Source organism: Lagenorhynchus albirostris, chromosome 10, assembly GCF_949774975.1.
Source record: "Lagenorhynchus albirostris chromosome 10, mLagAlb1.1, whole genome shotgun sequence".
Taxonomy (NCBI): domain Eukaryota; kingdom Metazoa; phylum Chordata; class Mammalia; order Artiodactyla; family Delphinidae; genus Lagenorhynchus; species Lagenorhynchus albirostris.
The window spans coordinates 42,717,064-42,734,625 of NC_083104.1; the positions used below are offsets into that span (position 1 = coordinate 42,717,064).

The 17,562-nt window shown below is 46.1% G+C and overlaps 1 protein-coding gene across 8 annotated transcripts in view; it reads right to left on the reverse strand.

Annotated features, from left to right (window-relative positions):
* SCN5A (sodium voltage-gated channel alpha subunit 5) overlaps window positions 1-17,562 on the reverse strand; it is an 86,030-nt gene that overhangs the window by 7,463 nt on the left and 61,005 nt on the right. For all 8 annotated transcript variants that reach the window (XM_060164059.1, XM_060164054.1, XM_060164053.1 and 5 more), the window contains 3 exons: window positions 8,015-8,188; window positions 4,109-4,231; window positions 1,991-2,272 (listed from right to left, as the gene is read on the reverse strand). In XM_060164059.1, coding sequence (XP_060020042.1) covers window positions 1,991-2,272; window positions 4,109-4,231; window positions 8,015-8,188 — 579 coding nt within the window. The remainder of the gene's footprint in view (window positions 1-1,990; window positions 2,273-4,108; window positions 4,232-8,014; window positions 8,189-17,562) is intronic.

Sequence of the window (17,562 nt, forward strand, 5' to 3'; positions counted from 1 at the left end):
CCAAACGGCTGGGCGGTCAGGGAAAGGCCTTCTTGTTCAGGGCTGAGGAGGAGGGGAAGCCAGCTAAGCAGACACCCCAACAAGGTCATACAGTGGGGGAATAAACTTCTTGATGTTGGCCAAGCGACTTCCCTTCAGATCCACATTCATTTCAGATTCTAAAATGACACAGAAGCGCACAGCAGGTATCAGGGAGAGAGAGGTGGCTCTTGGGCTCTCAGTTCTTACTTAAGGTGGACTCCAGGGCTGACCTGGTCCCCTTTGTCATGAGCCTTATTGCTTCTGCTTCATAGCTTTTCAAAGGAAGTCCCTGAAGAATCCCAACCTTCCCTCATACTTAAGGGGGTCCTTTTGCTAGTGGTGTGTTGGCAAATGGCTAACAAATGGCTTTCCAGAAGAAAAAGAAAAGCCCTGATTGTTGCGTTTGCCAGCTTCTCTGTGTAAATACTCCCATCATTGCCATCCTTAAGTTGCCAACATGTCATTACTGAACACAGAGTTGGGAAGAGATGCACAGGAGCACAGCGTTGTAATATTTCCACTGCATGGATATAATAGGTGTGAATAACCTCAGGAGCATAGATGATAATAAGTGGTAATGGTGAGTTCTGATTTCGTTTCAATATCATTGAGTTAATTACAAGTTTAAAAATCTAATTTTTAATAATGGCTTGCCAAATATTGGAAAATGTAGCAATTGGCTCTTGTGAGTCCATACGTGCCGGCGCTGGCATGGCACACAAGGCAGGAAAGAGGAGGCTGAATAGGACAAGGTCCTGGCACTGGCTGCATGGACTGCCCAAGTCTGGGATGCTATGATGATTCAGAAAGAGCCTGGGGGACATGCTTGCTGGTGAGACCAATTGCCTAGCGACCTCACTTGTGTCCTTGGCAAAATCCGATCGTGTCCTGAGCCTACTTTCAGGGTATAAGCTGGTCTGCACAGACTTTCCATGTCTAAGAGTTTTCATGAGTCAGGCAGGGCAGAGGGAAACCAAGGCAGCCGCAGAGAAGGCAACTGCTTCAGCTCCCTGTGCCACGGGGCCCTCACCTGTACAGAGAGGCCTGGAGATGCTGTGGGACCTGCTGGGGACCACCCAAGGTTACGAGATGCCCGTGACCGAATTCTTCCCAGCCACTGTGCGGTTCTGTCTGCAACAGAAAGGGGGCTTTCCTTCCGAGTTCTGACATTCAGAAGGGACAGTCACAGGGATGGAAGGTGCTCTGAGTTTGGCTCTAATCATGTTCCCCACGATGTATTTCAGGGGAGTCGTTGGAGAAAGCTATCCCTGTGATTTAAGAGGTGGGTGGAGGTGTGAGGGGATGTGCCAAGCTTCCCTCTGTTCTGGGAACTAGAGACAGGTGTCTGGGCTTTTGGTTGCGACAGCAAGAAGAACAAGCTGCAGCTTTGCATGTTATGGTTCAGACTGATTTCTGTTGTCAAGGTTATTTGTATGCTGTGCATTATAATCACTGAAGCCACTGTCCTCACAAATCAGTGGAAACTTTGGAAAGACTGGGGAAGGCCATGCGTGTTTAAACATCACACATCTTGCACATTAGAGATGAAAGGAAATATATTCTTTTAACAACGCAGGAGGTATCACTACCTTTTATAACAGAGGGGTGGCCAGAGTCACAATTTTGCTACTAGTTCAGTCCCTGGGTGTCTATGGTCGTTCACTTGCAATCTGTGCCATCGTACTGCCAAACTGACTGCTGTCTGGGGAGCTGGTTCTGCCGTAGTGCTGAAGCCCCAGGCCATACTTGGAGAATGTAGCATCTTCCTTAGAATGGAAAATCTGGGGCCTTCCCAAACAGCCAAGAATTCCCTGGAGAATCCTAAGCCTCCTTTGGGCAACATGATCCTATCGTGAGGATCCAGAGTGGCCCCGCTCTCCCTCACCTGCCCACAGCATAGGGGAAGATGCCTGTTGCTGGTCAGCCAGTAGGAGGAAGGAAGGCCCTTCCCCACCCCCACAGGACTTACCACCTGCAGAAGGGCCAGGTACCCGGCCCCCACGTTGTCAAAGTTGACTTTCACCTTGGTCCAGTACAATTCACCAGTCACGTTGAAAGACACACAGTCGCTCTTGTTGTTCACGATGGTGTAGTTCAAGGGCAGGTCTCCCTCAGTCTGGTTGATGCATCTCCCAAACTTCCCCGCGAAGAGGTTCACGCCCATGATACTGAAGATGAGCCAGAAGATGAGGCAGACGAGGAGGACATTCATGATGGAGGGGATGGCGCCCACCAGGGCATTGACCACAACCTCAAATGGGCAGAGAAGAGGCTCAGTTCCTGGGGGTGCCCAGAACACACACCCTTTTCAAGAGCCCCAAACTACTCAACCTCCTGGGTATAGGTCCCTATGGGGGTGGGGAACAATTCCTGTCCCCAGTGAAGGGGAACCCATGGCTGGAAGCTCTGGTGGGCAGCGAGGGGAGTGAGAGAGAACACACACGCCTTTTGCTTTGCACCCTAAAGTCTGACACAGCTCAGAACATCTGCCTTTCCCTTCTTGGCTCTGCCCGGAATCCATGACCTTCAAACTTAATTTTCAGCAGGGTCTCTGCTGGATGAGTATGCCACAAGTCTGATGAGAAAGGGCCTCTGGAGATACACTCTCTGAGCTAAGCTTCTGGTTTCCTTTGGGGTTGCTGCTACCGGGATGGATGGGTGTTCTCCTGTAAAGTGTGTCCAGGGGACCTCCGGGTGGTACGTCTGGAGGGTGCTCTGACAGCCCTCCCATGCTGCGGTGGGAGCAGGGCTGGCAGGGCGGGTGGTGTGCGCGCTCCCTGTGCCTCTGCCCTCCCCAGGGAGAGGCTCTCTGACCCCATGGGGCCATGGCCCCATGCTCTTCATTTAAACTCACAGCACCCAGGAGAAGTATCCTTGGCAAAAATAACTGGGGACTGCACTCCAGTGAGGGACCTAGTTCTCAGCTGTCTGTGAGCCAGGAACATGTTTGCCACACAGACTAGGAGCGGAGCTGGTGTGGAGCTGGGCGGTGGATATGGTAATGCTGACACACGCAAAGAAGGGGGTCGGTCCGTGGCCCCCCAGCAGGCATGATGAACCTGGGAACGGGGTGGGAAACCAACTCTCCCGTTTGCCCTTCTCTGGCTCTGTGGCCAGCAGCCACAGCAGAGGCATTCCTGGCAACTAGTGTCTCCCCCATGTCCCCTTGTCCCAGAACAAAATGTCCTTGCTCCCAAAGAGACATTTAACTTAGGTCGGATTATTCACTTGTGAACGGCTTCCCACCAGAAATAAACAGCTTGCTTCTCCATGGATTGGGGGTGTGAGCAAAGTTCAAAACCATCAACCAAATTGGGGCTGTGTAATGGTGCCTGCTGGGTCAGTGAGAGACACACAGATGTGTCTGCTAAAGTCACAACAGAACTGTGAACATTTTGTAAAAACAAGAAACAAAAAAAACCCCCACACAGAAACACATGGGTTCGTTTTCTTGCTATATAAAATGGATAATGTTTTTTCTTGGTGAGCTTTTCAATTTGCCTTATATGTGCACATTCTTTGGTAAAATTTGGTGACTTGAAACAAACGCAGAGGGCTCTGCACTTAGAAAATAGTGCCAAAGAGCTTACTAAGCAAATACAAGCTGCTTTCTCATGGTGAGAATACAGCTGGCTCCTTCCTTGCTTCCTTCATCCTCCCTAGCACTGCCCTACCGCCTATCACAGACAGGGAAGGCAGCCTGTGATGGCCAGGAGGCAGGGGACAGGGATGGACACATGGAGCCGGGGCGCACACAGACACGAGGCCCCGCTGGAGAGCAGAAGCCGAAGGGGCCCTGGGCCGGTGGGGCTGGCTGCAGCTGAGACGCCTTTGCCCCAGGCCTCACTTCCTCTCCATTATCCAGGGCTCTCTGGCCCTCGTGGAGCCCACAGGGCTGGGAGTGGCAGGCCTGGGGGGAGGTTCGCACAGCTCTCCATCTCCGAGTGCCACCAAGCCCAGCCGTGCTTCCTGGAGATCCTGCACATGCTCCCACCGGGTCAGGGCCGCCTGGACAGCAAGTGGGCCTGCGGGTCCCCTCCATGGAGCCACCTCCCACTGCCCCTGTGGGAAGAGCCACCCCTCTTACCCTCATGCCCTCAAATCGTGACAGGGCTCGCAGGGGTCGGAGCGCACGCAAGGTCCGCAGTGACTTGATGGGGCCCATCTCAGCAAAGCCCAGCGCGTTGGCCACCAGGCTGATCAGCGAGACCTGTGGGAGGCAGGGTGGGAGTGGAGCCACGGGGACAGCTCGAGACAGTGGCAGGGCTCCTGGCCCACCGAAAACAGGCTGGGTGTGAGAGAGCCAGCAGGTCTTCCTGTGTCCAGTCTTTCTGATTCCCGGCTGGATCGTTTTCACAGGCTGTCCTGCGTTGGGCCAGCCTTCCTGCGGCCCAAGAGGCTGGGGGCAAGCCCAAGCATGGCCCAGCTTTCAGACCTTCACTGAGGGCCTGCTATGTGCACTTCACACACACACACACACACACACACACACACACACACACACACACACACACACACACACACACACACACTCACACGTCTGTAATAGCCGCAATCACCCCAGGACTTGTAATGCACCTCCCAATGCTACAGATGAGAAAACTGAGTTCCAAAGCCACCCGCTAGTGTGGAGGAGCAGGGTCACAAAGCCTGGGCTTTAGGTCCCATGTGCTTTCCTTCAAGTCAGATTCTTGGGCCTGCCCCTTCCCTGCCGCGAAGTAGACTCTCTGGGGAAGAAGGACTGTCCTGAGTTGAGTATGAGCAGACAAGACAATCCTGGGGCATTTCCCCAAAGCTGGACCTCACAACATTCTGCCGTCTTCAAAGAAGGGAAGCGCAGATGGAGCCCCTGAGGGCTGTTCTCTGCTGTCTGCTTTCTCTGCCCCGCCCTCACCAGGGCATTTCCACCCAGCGGATTTTATCCTTCTAAAGTTCCAGGAGCATCCAAACACTTCTTATGTCACTGCTGGCCGGTGATCACAGGTTAGAAGTGGCCTCCTGCCTGACCTCGCCGGCAATCACCATTACCACCACCCTAGCTCTGAGGGCAGCCTGACGGTGGCGAGGGGCTGCAGGCGGGGCCCTGACTCCCGGACCCTCCTCCCAGGCTTGGAAGCAGCAGGTTGGGAGAAGGCTGGGCAGAGGGGCTTGGAAGAGGAAGACTCCCAGGATGGACTTCTGTGTTGCCCCCACCCGGGAGAGGATGAGGGGCATCTCTCAGGGACTTGCTGCTGAGGGCAGCCAGGTCCGGCCAGTCTCCCTGCCTAGCTCCCAGCAGGCCAGCCTTGTCTGTTGCTTCCAAAGCTCACCCTGCCTGCTCCACCCAATGTCAGTTGATGGCAACTCCATCCTTCCAGCTGCTCAGGCCACAAGCCTTGGCATCATCCCTGCCTTCTCTCTGTCTCTCACATCCTACATCCAACCCATCAGGATTTCCTGTTGGCTCTGCCTTCAAAATATGTCAGAAGTCCAAATATTTCTCACCACTTCCACTGCCACCATCCTGGCCAGGCCGCCATCATCTCTCCCCTGGATCACTTCCACAACCCCCCAACCTTCTCCCTGCCTCCACTTCCCTCCCCCACCACCCTGACAGGGTGATTCTTTCATAACATGAGTCAGATGATGTCGCTCTTCTGTCCAAAGCCCTTCAACGCCTCCCCATTTCATTCTAAATAAAGGCCCATGGTTTTCAAAGGCTGCATCCGTTCTACCCCATGCAGTCTGGCCTCATCTCCTGCACTTCCCTTCCCCACTCCTCTGCTCCAGCCACTCTGGCCTCCCTGCAGTTCCTCAAGTATCCCAGGCACCCTCCTACCATAGGACCTTTGCACTGCTGTTCCAACTTCTGTTTGGAATGTTCTGCAGACATCTGCCTGGCTAACCCCAACCTCCTTCAAATGTCACCACAGTGAGCCCACTCTGGCCAGCCTGTTTAAAGTTCTAATCTCTATCTTCCTTTCTCCCTGAGTCCCGGCCCTCCTAACCCCCTTCCCTCTCTACTTCCTCTTCTCCATGTGTATACATCACCAGCGTAATATAAAGCTGGCTCATGTATTATGTTTCTGGTTCACAGTCACCTTCCTGAGTGCAGGCAGGGGTTTTGTCTGTTTTGTTCCCCAAGATCCTCAGCATCTACAATAGCACCCACATACAGTAGATGCTCAATAGTATCGAAAAAATGCATGAATTGAACATGGAAACATCCTTTTCCAGACCTTGAGGCCTGAAGTCCACCATTTCCATGAAGTGTGGGGATAGGGGGGCATGGCCAGTGTCTGGAAAGCTGGATTCCAGCACCCACTTCCTTCTCCTTGACCTTGGGCCAGGCCCTTCTCTGCTGTGAGCCTCAGTTTCCTTCTCCACAGGCTAATTCTCCAATCTTGAGAATTTCAGGCCCTTAGGCCTGGCCTCAGCGGAGTTCCCCAAGGTGGCAGGTGGTGGGAGGTGGGTGGGCTTCCCCAGAAGTCTTTGCAAACTCTATCTGGCCTGCCCTGGGGGAGTCCCAAAAAGCTGCAGGAACAGCTGGGTGAGGGGGCCTCAGGGCAGAGCTGCCAGGATCCCAGGCCTTCCCCTGGCCCTTTGGCAAGGAGGCTTCAGGGGTCCTCTCCCTCATCTCAGGGAGGCTCTGAGGGCTCTAGGCTGTAAGAGCATCCTGAGCTCCCCCCGTCTCTGCCAACCCAGCACCTCTCACCCCAGCATTAGCATCGGCCACTTGGGGTGATGAAAGAGGCCTGGGCTGGAGGCCCAGCAACGTGGATCTGTGTCTCCACACATACTCTAGCCCACGGAGCCATTCAAGTTTGTCCTCCCACCCAGGCCTGGACACTGGCCAGGCCCACTGGCAGCTGAGCCCCTCCCTTTAGCTTCTGGGCCCGAAGTGGGGACTAAGCACAGGCCTAAGCTCTTCTATAACTATAGGAAGGACAGCCCCTGCTGGTGGGCAGAGCTACGAGTGTCTTCTGGAAAGCTCTTCCCAGCCTGCAGATCCTGACCCACATCCTGCTGTGCGAGACCCACCACAACCAGATGATAAGTCCTCGCCGGAGCCCTTCGCCATGTTCCCTCTGCCCTTAGGGAGCACAGATCCAAGGCTGCCCCGCATTCTGAGTCTCAGTTCTCACCCCGCCATGGCTACCCTCCCACCTGACTGTGCTCAGGAGCCCCACAAGACCGTGCACTCACCCTGCTTGGTACCCAGAAGTGTCCCGGGGCCTGGGGAACTGTGGGGCAGGGGCCTCCCATTCCATCTGCCAACTGGATGCTCAGGGGATATGCCAACCTCCTGCCCCAGGTCCCCTGGGCACACCGGAGGTCAGGCAAGCCCTGCCAGCTGCCTGATCACCCAGGGCAGCCACCTGGAAACCCTCAGCCAGTGTTCATGCTTTCCTCCTTCTCACAGGGGACTGCAACCCCTCTCATCCTCCCCAAGTGGTACCTTCTACCTGAGCCAGGAGGATCTCCTGCCTGCCCAGCACTCTTTCCCCAGTCCCGTGCCCTCTGGTCTTTGGCTCATTCCATCTCCTATACAACACCTCCTCTGTGTGTGGACATGTAGGCTCTTAACCGGTCATCTGTGTAGTGGGCCTGACAGACACTTCACAAGGTGCCGTGGTGAGGGCTGCAATACGGGCTCATCGCTCCCCCTTCTGGACATCCTGAGAGGGTGGGACCCCACTCCTACCCTGGCTCACACCGCTGCGGGAACTGCACTTCACTATCCCCCGTGGTGAGTATAGTTTCTCCCAGAAGCCTAGGTTTCCCTGTGTCCCCAGTCGGGGGTTTTGATGGCAGAGCCCAGGTATCCGCTCTGTGACCCCAGACTCAGGCTTCCTGCCCCTTTGCCCACCCTGTGGCACAGCCAAGATGTTCCACTTCGTCCTGCTGTCTCCTGCTGCCCTGTCCTTCTGTCCTTCTGTCCCTCGGCCTCAGCTCCTTCTCACACTGGCAGCGGGCGCCCCCCTCCTCTCTTCCCTTCAGGGGCCACACTTACACCCACAATGAGGAAATCGAGCCAGCACCAGGCATTGGTGAAGTACTTCTTGAAGCCATAGGCCACCCACTTGAGCAGCATCTCCAGCACGAAGATGTAGGTGAACATCTTGTCGGCATACTCCAGCAGGACCTTGATGGTCTTCCGCTCCTCCAGGTAGATGTCCTCGAAGGCCTGCAGACCAGGGTAGACAAGGTAGACATGATATCCTGACCCAGCCAGTCCCACCCCGCACAAGCCTTCACCTCTGACAGTATCTGCTGCCCAGGAGAGCGGGGCAGAGGGGAGCCATGTCGTGGAAGGGATTCCTGAGTGTGCCCTCTGAGCCGCGTGTGCACCATTGCTGGGTTAGGAAATGATGTTATGTGGTGTGTGGACAACAAGGCAGAATGCGTAGTGAGAATGCTTCTTCCTTCACTTTAAAGAGCAAGTCTCAGTTCAGTGCTAGTGCATTGTTAAGACCTCTCTAAAACAGCTCAAGGCCTGCTGCTAGAAACAGCACACACTTTCCCCACCCTCTCTACTCCACTGTGTTTTTACTCAATTTACTTTGGCAATTCCCTACTTTTCATAGGAAACAATATTTGTTTCCAATGACAACAATCATTCAAAGTTGCCCTTTAAAATAAACTTATTTAAACAAACAAAAAAACGGTGAATGTTCATCTAAGGCAAAATTTTAAAGAAATGATAGTAAAGGCGGTTTGTAGATATGAAGATTAGGAAACACAGGACTAGATGAAGTCAAACCTCCTGCAATCCTCAGCATCTGGGAGTCAACATTCCTAAAATGCTAGAAGTTGTCGGTCTTTCCCCACCTCCTCACTGCTGCCTCAAGCCAAATCCCCGAGCCAACAGAGAGACTCAGATGGCCCCGCTGCCCTCTTCTAACTCCAGGTTTCTGATCTGTACCTGCCCCTCCTGAGTTACCTTCCCCTATCCAGAATGTGCTCTGAGGCTCCCAGTCTAGGCAACTGAATGTGTCACTGAGGGGCCCAGGGAGCTGCCTCCACCTGTCGCTCTGGGCCTCCCTGTCTGACTGCAGGGCCCCTGTGAGCTACAGTGATCCAGGGGGCCGGTGCTGTCAGCAGTCAGATTAGCAGACCACATAGCTAATCTGGTCCATGTAGATATGACAACAGGATAATTCAGGCCCCAAAATGGACTTTGGGAGTTGTTCAAGACAGAAAGTAGGCCTGTTTTTTTCTGAGTATAAAAATGTATGTGTCCTATAAAAAATGAAATAATACAGAAATTATAAAAAAAGAGAATAAACAACAACAAAAAAACCAAACAACCCAATCAAAAAATGGACAGAAGACCTAAATAGACATTTCTCTAAAGAATACATACAGATGGCCAACAGGCACATGAAAAGATGCTCAACACTGCTAATTATTAGAGAAATGCAAATCAAAACTACAATGAGGTACCACCTCACACTGGTCAGAGTGGCCGTCATTAAAAAGTCCACAAATAACAAATGCTGGAGAGGGTGTGGAGAAAAGGGAACGCTCATACACTGTTTGTGGGAATGTAAGTTGGCGTAGCCACTGTGGAAAATAATACAGAGGTTCCTCGGAAAACTAAAAATAGAATTACCATATGATTCAACAATCCCACTCCTGGGTGTATATCCAGACAAAACTATAATTCAAAAAGACACATGCACCCCCTGTGTTCATAGCAGCACTATTCACAATAGCTAAGACATGGAAACAACCTAAATGTCCATCAACAGAGGAATGGATAAAGAAGATGTGGTACATATGTACAATGGAATACTACTCAGCCATAAAAAAGAATGAAATCATGCCATTTGCAACAACACAGATGCAACTAGAGACTATCATACCAAGTGAAGTAAGTCAGAAAGAGAAAGACAAATATATGATATCACTTTTATGTGGAAACTGAAATATGACACAAATGAACCTATCTATGAAACAGAAACAGAATCACAGACATAGAGAACAGACTGGTGGTTGCCAAGGTGGGGGGGATGGGTTGGGAGAGGGAGGGAGTAGAAGGTTGGGGTTAGCAGACGTAGGCTTTTATATACAGAATGGATAAACAACAAGGTCCTACTGTACAGCATAGAGAATTATATTCAATATCCTATGATAAACCATGATGGAAAAGAAAAAAAAGAATGTATATATATGTATAACTGAATCACTTTGCTGCACAGCAGAAATTAACAAACATTGTAAATCACTATACTTCAATTTAAAAAATTGATTAAAAAAAGAGAATAAAAGGCATCTCCAATTTTATGGCACTAAAGTAACCTCTGCTAACATTTAGGTTAACATTCTTTCAGCCCTCACTATTTGTGTGTATATATTTGAGTGCACGATTTTATAAACAGGCTAAAATATTTTGCTTTAAAATTTTTTTCCATGAAACAATCTTTTGTGAATATTTACCTACTAAGTAATGTGAATACATACAAGATCTATCATTCTTTTTAAAGGCTGTATAATATTTCATTACTTGCATATACTACTGTTAATTTAGCCATTGTTTCCAATTTATCCCTAGTAGAAACAACATTGCAATGAGCACAGTGTCTGATTATGTTGAGGATAAATTTCTAGAATTGAGGTGCCAGGTCAAAGTTATACTTTTGGTACAGATTAGGAAAAGGACCTCCAAAAAGGGACACCAATTTGAGACTCCTTCCACAGTGCATGAATGTGGCTCTTTCCCCACCACCCATACTGGTGCAGTTTCTCCTTTGTCACATTTCCCAGACTAATGAATGAAATTTGTATTTGTTACATTTTAATTTATCTTATTACTAATGATACTGACATCATTTCCTTGGATATTTGCAGTGTTCTCTTTATAAATTGCCTGTTCATGTCCTTTACCTATTTTTTCACTTGATGGTCTGGTTTATTTGGGGACATTAACTCTTTGTTTTATATACTTTATCCTAGTTCTGTGCCTTTAAATTTTGTTTACTTTTGTTTACCGTACTGAAGTTCTACACTTTACTTTCAATTATATAATTTAATATATTTATATCATTTGTTATGATTTTCATTTAGTAAAACCTTTGGCATCATGTTAAGAAAGTCCTTGCCAGAGACTCCCTGAACAAGATGGCAGAGTAGAAGGACTTGAGCTCATCACCTCTCATGAAAACACCAAAATTACAACTAACTGCTGAACAACCATCGACAAAAAATGATGGGAAACTACCAAAAAAGATACTCTACATCCAAAGACAAAGAAGAAGCCACAACAAGATGGTAAGAGGGGCACTTTTGCGATACAGTCAAATCCCATGCATGCCAGGTGGATGACATACAAACTGGAAAATAATTAGATCACAGAGGCTCTCCCACAGGAGTAAGAGTTCTGAATCCCACATCAGGTTCCCCCAGCCTGGGGGTCTAGCATTGGGAGGAGGAGGCCCCAGAGCATTTGGCTTTGAAGGCCAGTGGGGCTTGAGTACAGAAGCTCCACGGGACTGGAGGAAACACAGACTCCACTCTTGGAGGGTGCACACAAGGTTTCATGTGCACTGGGACCCAGGGCAAAGCAGTGACACCATAGGAGCCTGGGCCAGACCTACCAGTTGGAGTGTTTAATCTTTTTACATTTAAGGTAATTATTAATATGTATGTTCTTATTACCATTTTGTTCATTATTTTTGTTTTGTTTTTTTTAGGTCTTTTTTACCTGGGTCTTGGAGGGTATCCTGAGGAGGCAAGTGTTGCCTGTGGTTCACTGTGGGGGCAAGGACACTGGTGGCAGAGGCCCCAGGGAATGTTCATCGGCATGAGCTCTCCCAAAGGTCAACATTTTGGTACTGAGACCTGGCTCAACACAGCATCCTGCAGGCTCCAGTGCTGGGATGCCTCAGGCCGAACAACCAACGGGGTGGGAACAGAGCCCCACCCATCAGCAGACAGGCTGGCTAAAGATGTCCTGAGCTAACAGCTGCTTGACACACCCCTGCTCACCAGAGGGACAAGACTCAACTCCACCCACCAGTGGGCAGGCACCAATCCCTGACACCAGGAAGCCTGCACAAGCCCCCGGACCAACTGCACCCACCAGGGGGCAAACACTGCAAGTGAGAGGAGCTACAATCCTGAAGCCTGAGCAATGGAGACCATAAAAACAGAAAGTCAGATAAAATGAGATGGCAGAGAAATATCTTCCAGATGAAGGAACAAGATAAAACCCCAGAAGAACAAATAAGTGAAGTGGATATAGGAAATATACCTGAAAAAGAACTCAGAGTGATGAAAGTAAAGATGATCCAAGATCTTGGAAAAAGAATGGAGGCACAGACAGAAGATAAGATACAAGAAATGTTCAACAAGGAGCTAAAAGATTTAAAGAACAAAGAGATGAACAATGCAATAATGGAAATGAAAAATACACTAGAAGGAATCAATTGAAGAATAAATAAGGCAGAAGAACAAATAAGTGAGCTGGAAGACAGAATGGTAGAAATCACTGCTGTGGAACAGAATAAAGAAAAAAGAATGAAAAGAAATGAAGACAGTTTAAGAGACCTCTGGGACAACATTAAACATACCAACATTACAAGGATCTCAGAAGGAGAAGAAAGAGAGAAAGGGCCTGAGAAAATATTTGGAGGAAGCACAAAGAGTCCCATACAGGATAAACCCAAGGAGGAACACTCCGAGACACATATTAATCAAACAGACAAAAATTAAAGACAAAGAAAAAATATAAGAGTGACAAGGGAAAAGCAACAAATAACATACAAGGGAATCCCCATAAGGTTATCAGCTTATTTTTCAGGAGAAACTATGCAGGCCAGAAGGGAGTGGCATGATATGTTTAAAGTGATAAAAGGGAAAAACCTACAACCAAGAATACTCTACCTAGCAAGGCTCTCATTCAGATTCAATGGAAAAATCAAAAGCTTCACAGACAAGCAAAAGCTAAGAGAATTCAGCACCACCAAATCACCTTTACAACAAATGTTAAAGGAACTTTTCTAGGTGGAAAAGAAAAGGCCACAACTAGAAACAAGAAAATTTAAAATGGGAAGGCTCACTGGTAAAAGCAAACATGCAGTAAAGGTAGGAAATAATCCACACACAAATATGACATCAAAACCAGCAACTGTGAGAAGAGGAGAGTACAAATGCAGGATATTGGAAATGCATTTGAAATTAAGAGACCAGCAACTTAAAACAACCTTGTATATATACAGACTGATATAGCAAAACCTCATGGTAACGACAAACCAAAAATCTATAATGGATACACACACGGAAAAGAAAAAGGAATCCAAACACAACACTAAAGATAGTCATCAAATCACAAGAGGAGAGAACAAAAGAGGAAGGGAAGAAAAAAGACCTAAAAAAAACAAAACAAAAATAATGAACAAAATGGTAATAAGAACATACATATTAATAATTACCTTAAATGTAAAAAGATTAAACACTCCAACTAAAAGACACAGACTGCCTGAATGGATACAAAAACAAGACCCATATATATGCTGCCTACAAGAGACCCATTTCAGATCTAGGGACACATACAGACTGAAAGTGAGGGGATGGAAAAAGGTATTCCTTGCAAAGGGAAATCAAAAGAAAGCTGGAGTAGCAATACTCATATCAGACAAAATAGACTTTAAAATGAAGACTGTTAAAAGAGACAAAGAAGGACACACAAAAATGATCAAGGGATCAATCCAAGAAGAAGATATAACAATTGTAAGTATATATGCACCCAAAATATATACTTACAAAAAATAGGAGCACCCCAATATATAAGGCAAATACTAACAGCCATAAAAGGAAAAATCAACAGTAACAGAACAATAGTGGGGGACTTTAGCACCCTACTTTCATCAATGGACGGATCATCCAGACAGAAGATCAATAAGGAAACACAGGTCTTAAATGACACATTAGACCAGATAGACTTAACTGATATTTATAGAGCATTCCATCCAGAAGCAGCAGAATACACATTCTTCTCAAGTGTACATGGAATATTTTCCAGGATTGACCATATGCTGGGCTACAAAGTGAGCCTCCGTAAATTTAAGAAAATTGGAATCATATCAAGCATCTTTTTCAAACAAAACGCTATGAGATTAGAAATCAACTACAAGAAAAAAACTGTAAAAAACACAAACATGTGGAGGTTAAACAATATGCTACTAAACAACCAAAGGATCACTGGAGAAATCAAGGAGGACATCAAAAAATACCTAGAGACAAATGAAAATGAAAGTACAATGACCCAAAGCCTATGGGACATGGCAAAATCAGTTCTAAGAGGGAAGTTTATAGCAATACAATCTTACCTCAGGAAACAAGAAAAATCACAAATAAACAACCTAATCTTACACCTAAAGCAACTACAGAAGAACAAACAAAACCCAAAGTTAGTAGAAGGAAAGAAATCATAAAGATCAGAACAGAAATAAAATAGAAACAAAGAAAACAGTAGAAAAGATCAATGAAACTCTCTTGTTTATCTTTGAAAAGATAAACAAAATTGATAAACCTTTAGCCAGGTTTCATCAAGGGAAAAAAAGAGAGAGGACTCAAATCAATAAAATTGGGAATGAAAAAAAAAGAGAAGTTACAGTGGACACCACAGAAATACAAAGGATCATAAGAGACTACTGCAAGCAACTATATGGCAATAAAATGGACAACCTGGAAAAAGTGGACAAATTCTTAGAAAGGTACAATCTTCCGAGACTGAACCAGGAAGAAATAGAAAATGTGAACAGACCAATCACAAGTAATGAAATTGGGGCTTCCCTGGTGGTGCAGTGGTTGAGAGTCCGCCTGCCGATGCAGGGGACACGGGTTTGTGCCCCAGTCCAGGAGGATCCCACATGCCGCGGAGCGGCTGGGCCCGTGAGCCATGGCCGCTGAGCCTGCGTGTCCGGAGCCTGTGCTCCGCAGCGGGAGAGGCCACAGCAGTGAGGGGCCCACGTACTGCAAAAAAAAAAAAAAAAAAAAAAAAAACTTCCAACAAACAAAAGTCCAGGACCAGATGGCTTCACAGGTGAATTCTATCAAACATTTATAGAATAATTAACACCTATCCTGCTGAGACTACCTCAAACAATTGCAGAGGATAACACTCCCCAACTCATTCTATGAGGACACCATTACCCTGATACCAAAAACATATAAAGATACCACAAAAAAAGAAAATTACAGGCCAATATCACTGACGAGCATAGATACAAAAATCCTCAACAAAATACTAGCAAAGCAAATCCAACAATATATTAAAAGGATCATACCCCATGATCAAGTGGGATTTATCCCAGGGATGCAAGGATTTTTCAATATCCACAAATCAATCAGTGTGATACACCACATCAACAAATTGAAGAATAAAAACCATATGATCATCTCAACAGATGCAGAAAACACTTTTGACAAAATTCAACACCCATTTATGATAAAAACTCTCCAGAACGTGGGCATAGAGGGAACCTACTCAACATAATAAAGTACATATATGACAAGCCCACAGCTAACATCATACTCAGTGCTGAAAAGCTGAAACATTCCCTCTAAGATCAGGAACGAGGCAAGGATGTCCACTCTTGCCACTTTTATTCAACATAGTTTTGGAAGTCCTAGATACAGCAATCAGAGAAGAAAAAGAAATAAAAGGAAATCAAAGTGGAAAAGGAGAAGTAAAACTGTTACTGTTTGCAGATGACATGATACTATACATAGAAAATCCTAAAAATGCTACCAGAAAAGTACTAGAGCTCACCAGTGAATTTGGTAAAGTTGCAGGATATAAAATTAATATGCAGAAATCGGTTGCATTTCTATACACCAACAATGAAAGATCAGAAAGAGAAATTAAGGAAACAATCCCCTTTACTATCGTCTCAAAAAGAATAAAATACCTAAGAATAAACCTACCTAAGGAGGCAAAAGACCTGTACTCCAAAAACTATAAGACACTGATGAAAGAAATCGAAGATGAAACAAACAGTTGGAAAGATATACCATGTCCTTGGATTGGAAGAATCAATATTGTCAAAATGACCATACCACCCAAGGTAATCTACAGATTTAATGTAATCCTTATGAAATTACCAATGTTATTTATTGAAGAACTAGAAAATTTTTAAAAAATTTGTATAGAAACACAAAAGATGCTGAATAGCCAAAGCAATCTTGAGAAATAAAAACAGAGCTGGAGGAATCAGACTCCCTGACTTCAGACTATACTACAAAGCTACAGTAATCAAAACAGTATGGTACTGGCACACACACAAAAATATAGATCAATGGAACAGGATAGAAAGCCCAGAAATAAGCCCACCTGCAGTCAATTAATCTAAGACAAAGGAGGCAATACTATACAATGGAGAAAAGACAGTCTCTTCAATAAGTGGTGATGGGAAAACTGGACAGCTACATGTAAAAGAATGAAATTATAACATTCTCTAACAAACACCATACACAAAAGTAAACTCAAAGTGGATTAAAGACCTAAATGTTAGACCAGATACTATAAACTCTTAAAAGAAAACATAGGCAGAACACTCGTTGACATAAATTGCAACAATATCTTTCTGGATCCACCTTCTAGAGTAATGAAAATAAAAACAAACAAATGGGACCTAATTATACTCAAAAGCTTTTGCACAGCAAAGGAAACCATAAACAAAACAAAAAAGGTAACCCACAAAATGGCAGAAAATATTTGCAAACAAAGTGACCAATAATGGATTAATCTCTAAAATACACAAACAGCTCATGCAGCTCAGTATCAAAAAAATAAACTCCCCAATCAAAAATGGGCAGAAGATCTAAATAGACACTTTTCCAAAGAAGACATACAGATGGCAAAATGCACATGAAAGGATGCTCAACATTACTAAATATTAGGAAATGCAAATCAAAACTACAATGAGGTATCACCTCACACCAGTCAGAATGGCCATCATCAAAATGTCTACGAACGGTAAGTACTGGAGAGGGTGTGGAGAAAAGGGAACCCCCCCTACATTGTTGGTGGGAATGTAAATTGGTACAACCACTATGGAGAACAGTATGGAGATTCCTTAAAAAGTAAAAATAGAACTACCATATGATCCAGCAATCCCACTCCTGGGCATATATCTGGAGAAAACCATAATTCAAAAGGATGCATGCACCCCAGTGTTCATTGCAGCACTATTTACAACAGCCAACACATGGAAGCAACCTAAATGTCCATCGACAGAGGAATGAATAAAGAAGATGTGATACATATATACAATGGAATATTACTCAGCCATAAAAAAGAATGAAATAATGCCATTGCAGCAACATGGATGGACCTGGAGATTATCATAGTGAGTGAAATCAGACAGAGAAAGACAAATATCATATGATATCACTTATATGTGGAATCTAAAAAAAATGATATAAATGAACATATTTACAAAATAGAAACAGACTCACAGACATGAAAAAACAAACTTACGGTTGCCAAAGGGGAAAGGTTGTGGGGGGGAGGGATAAATTAGGAGTTTGGGATTGATATATACACACTACTAT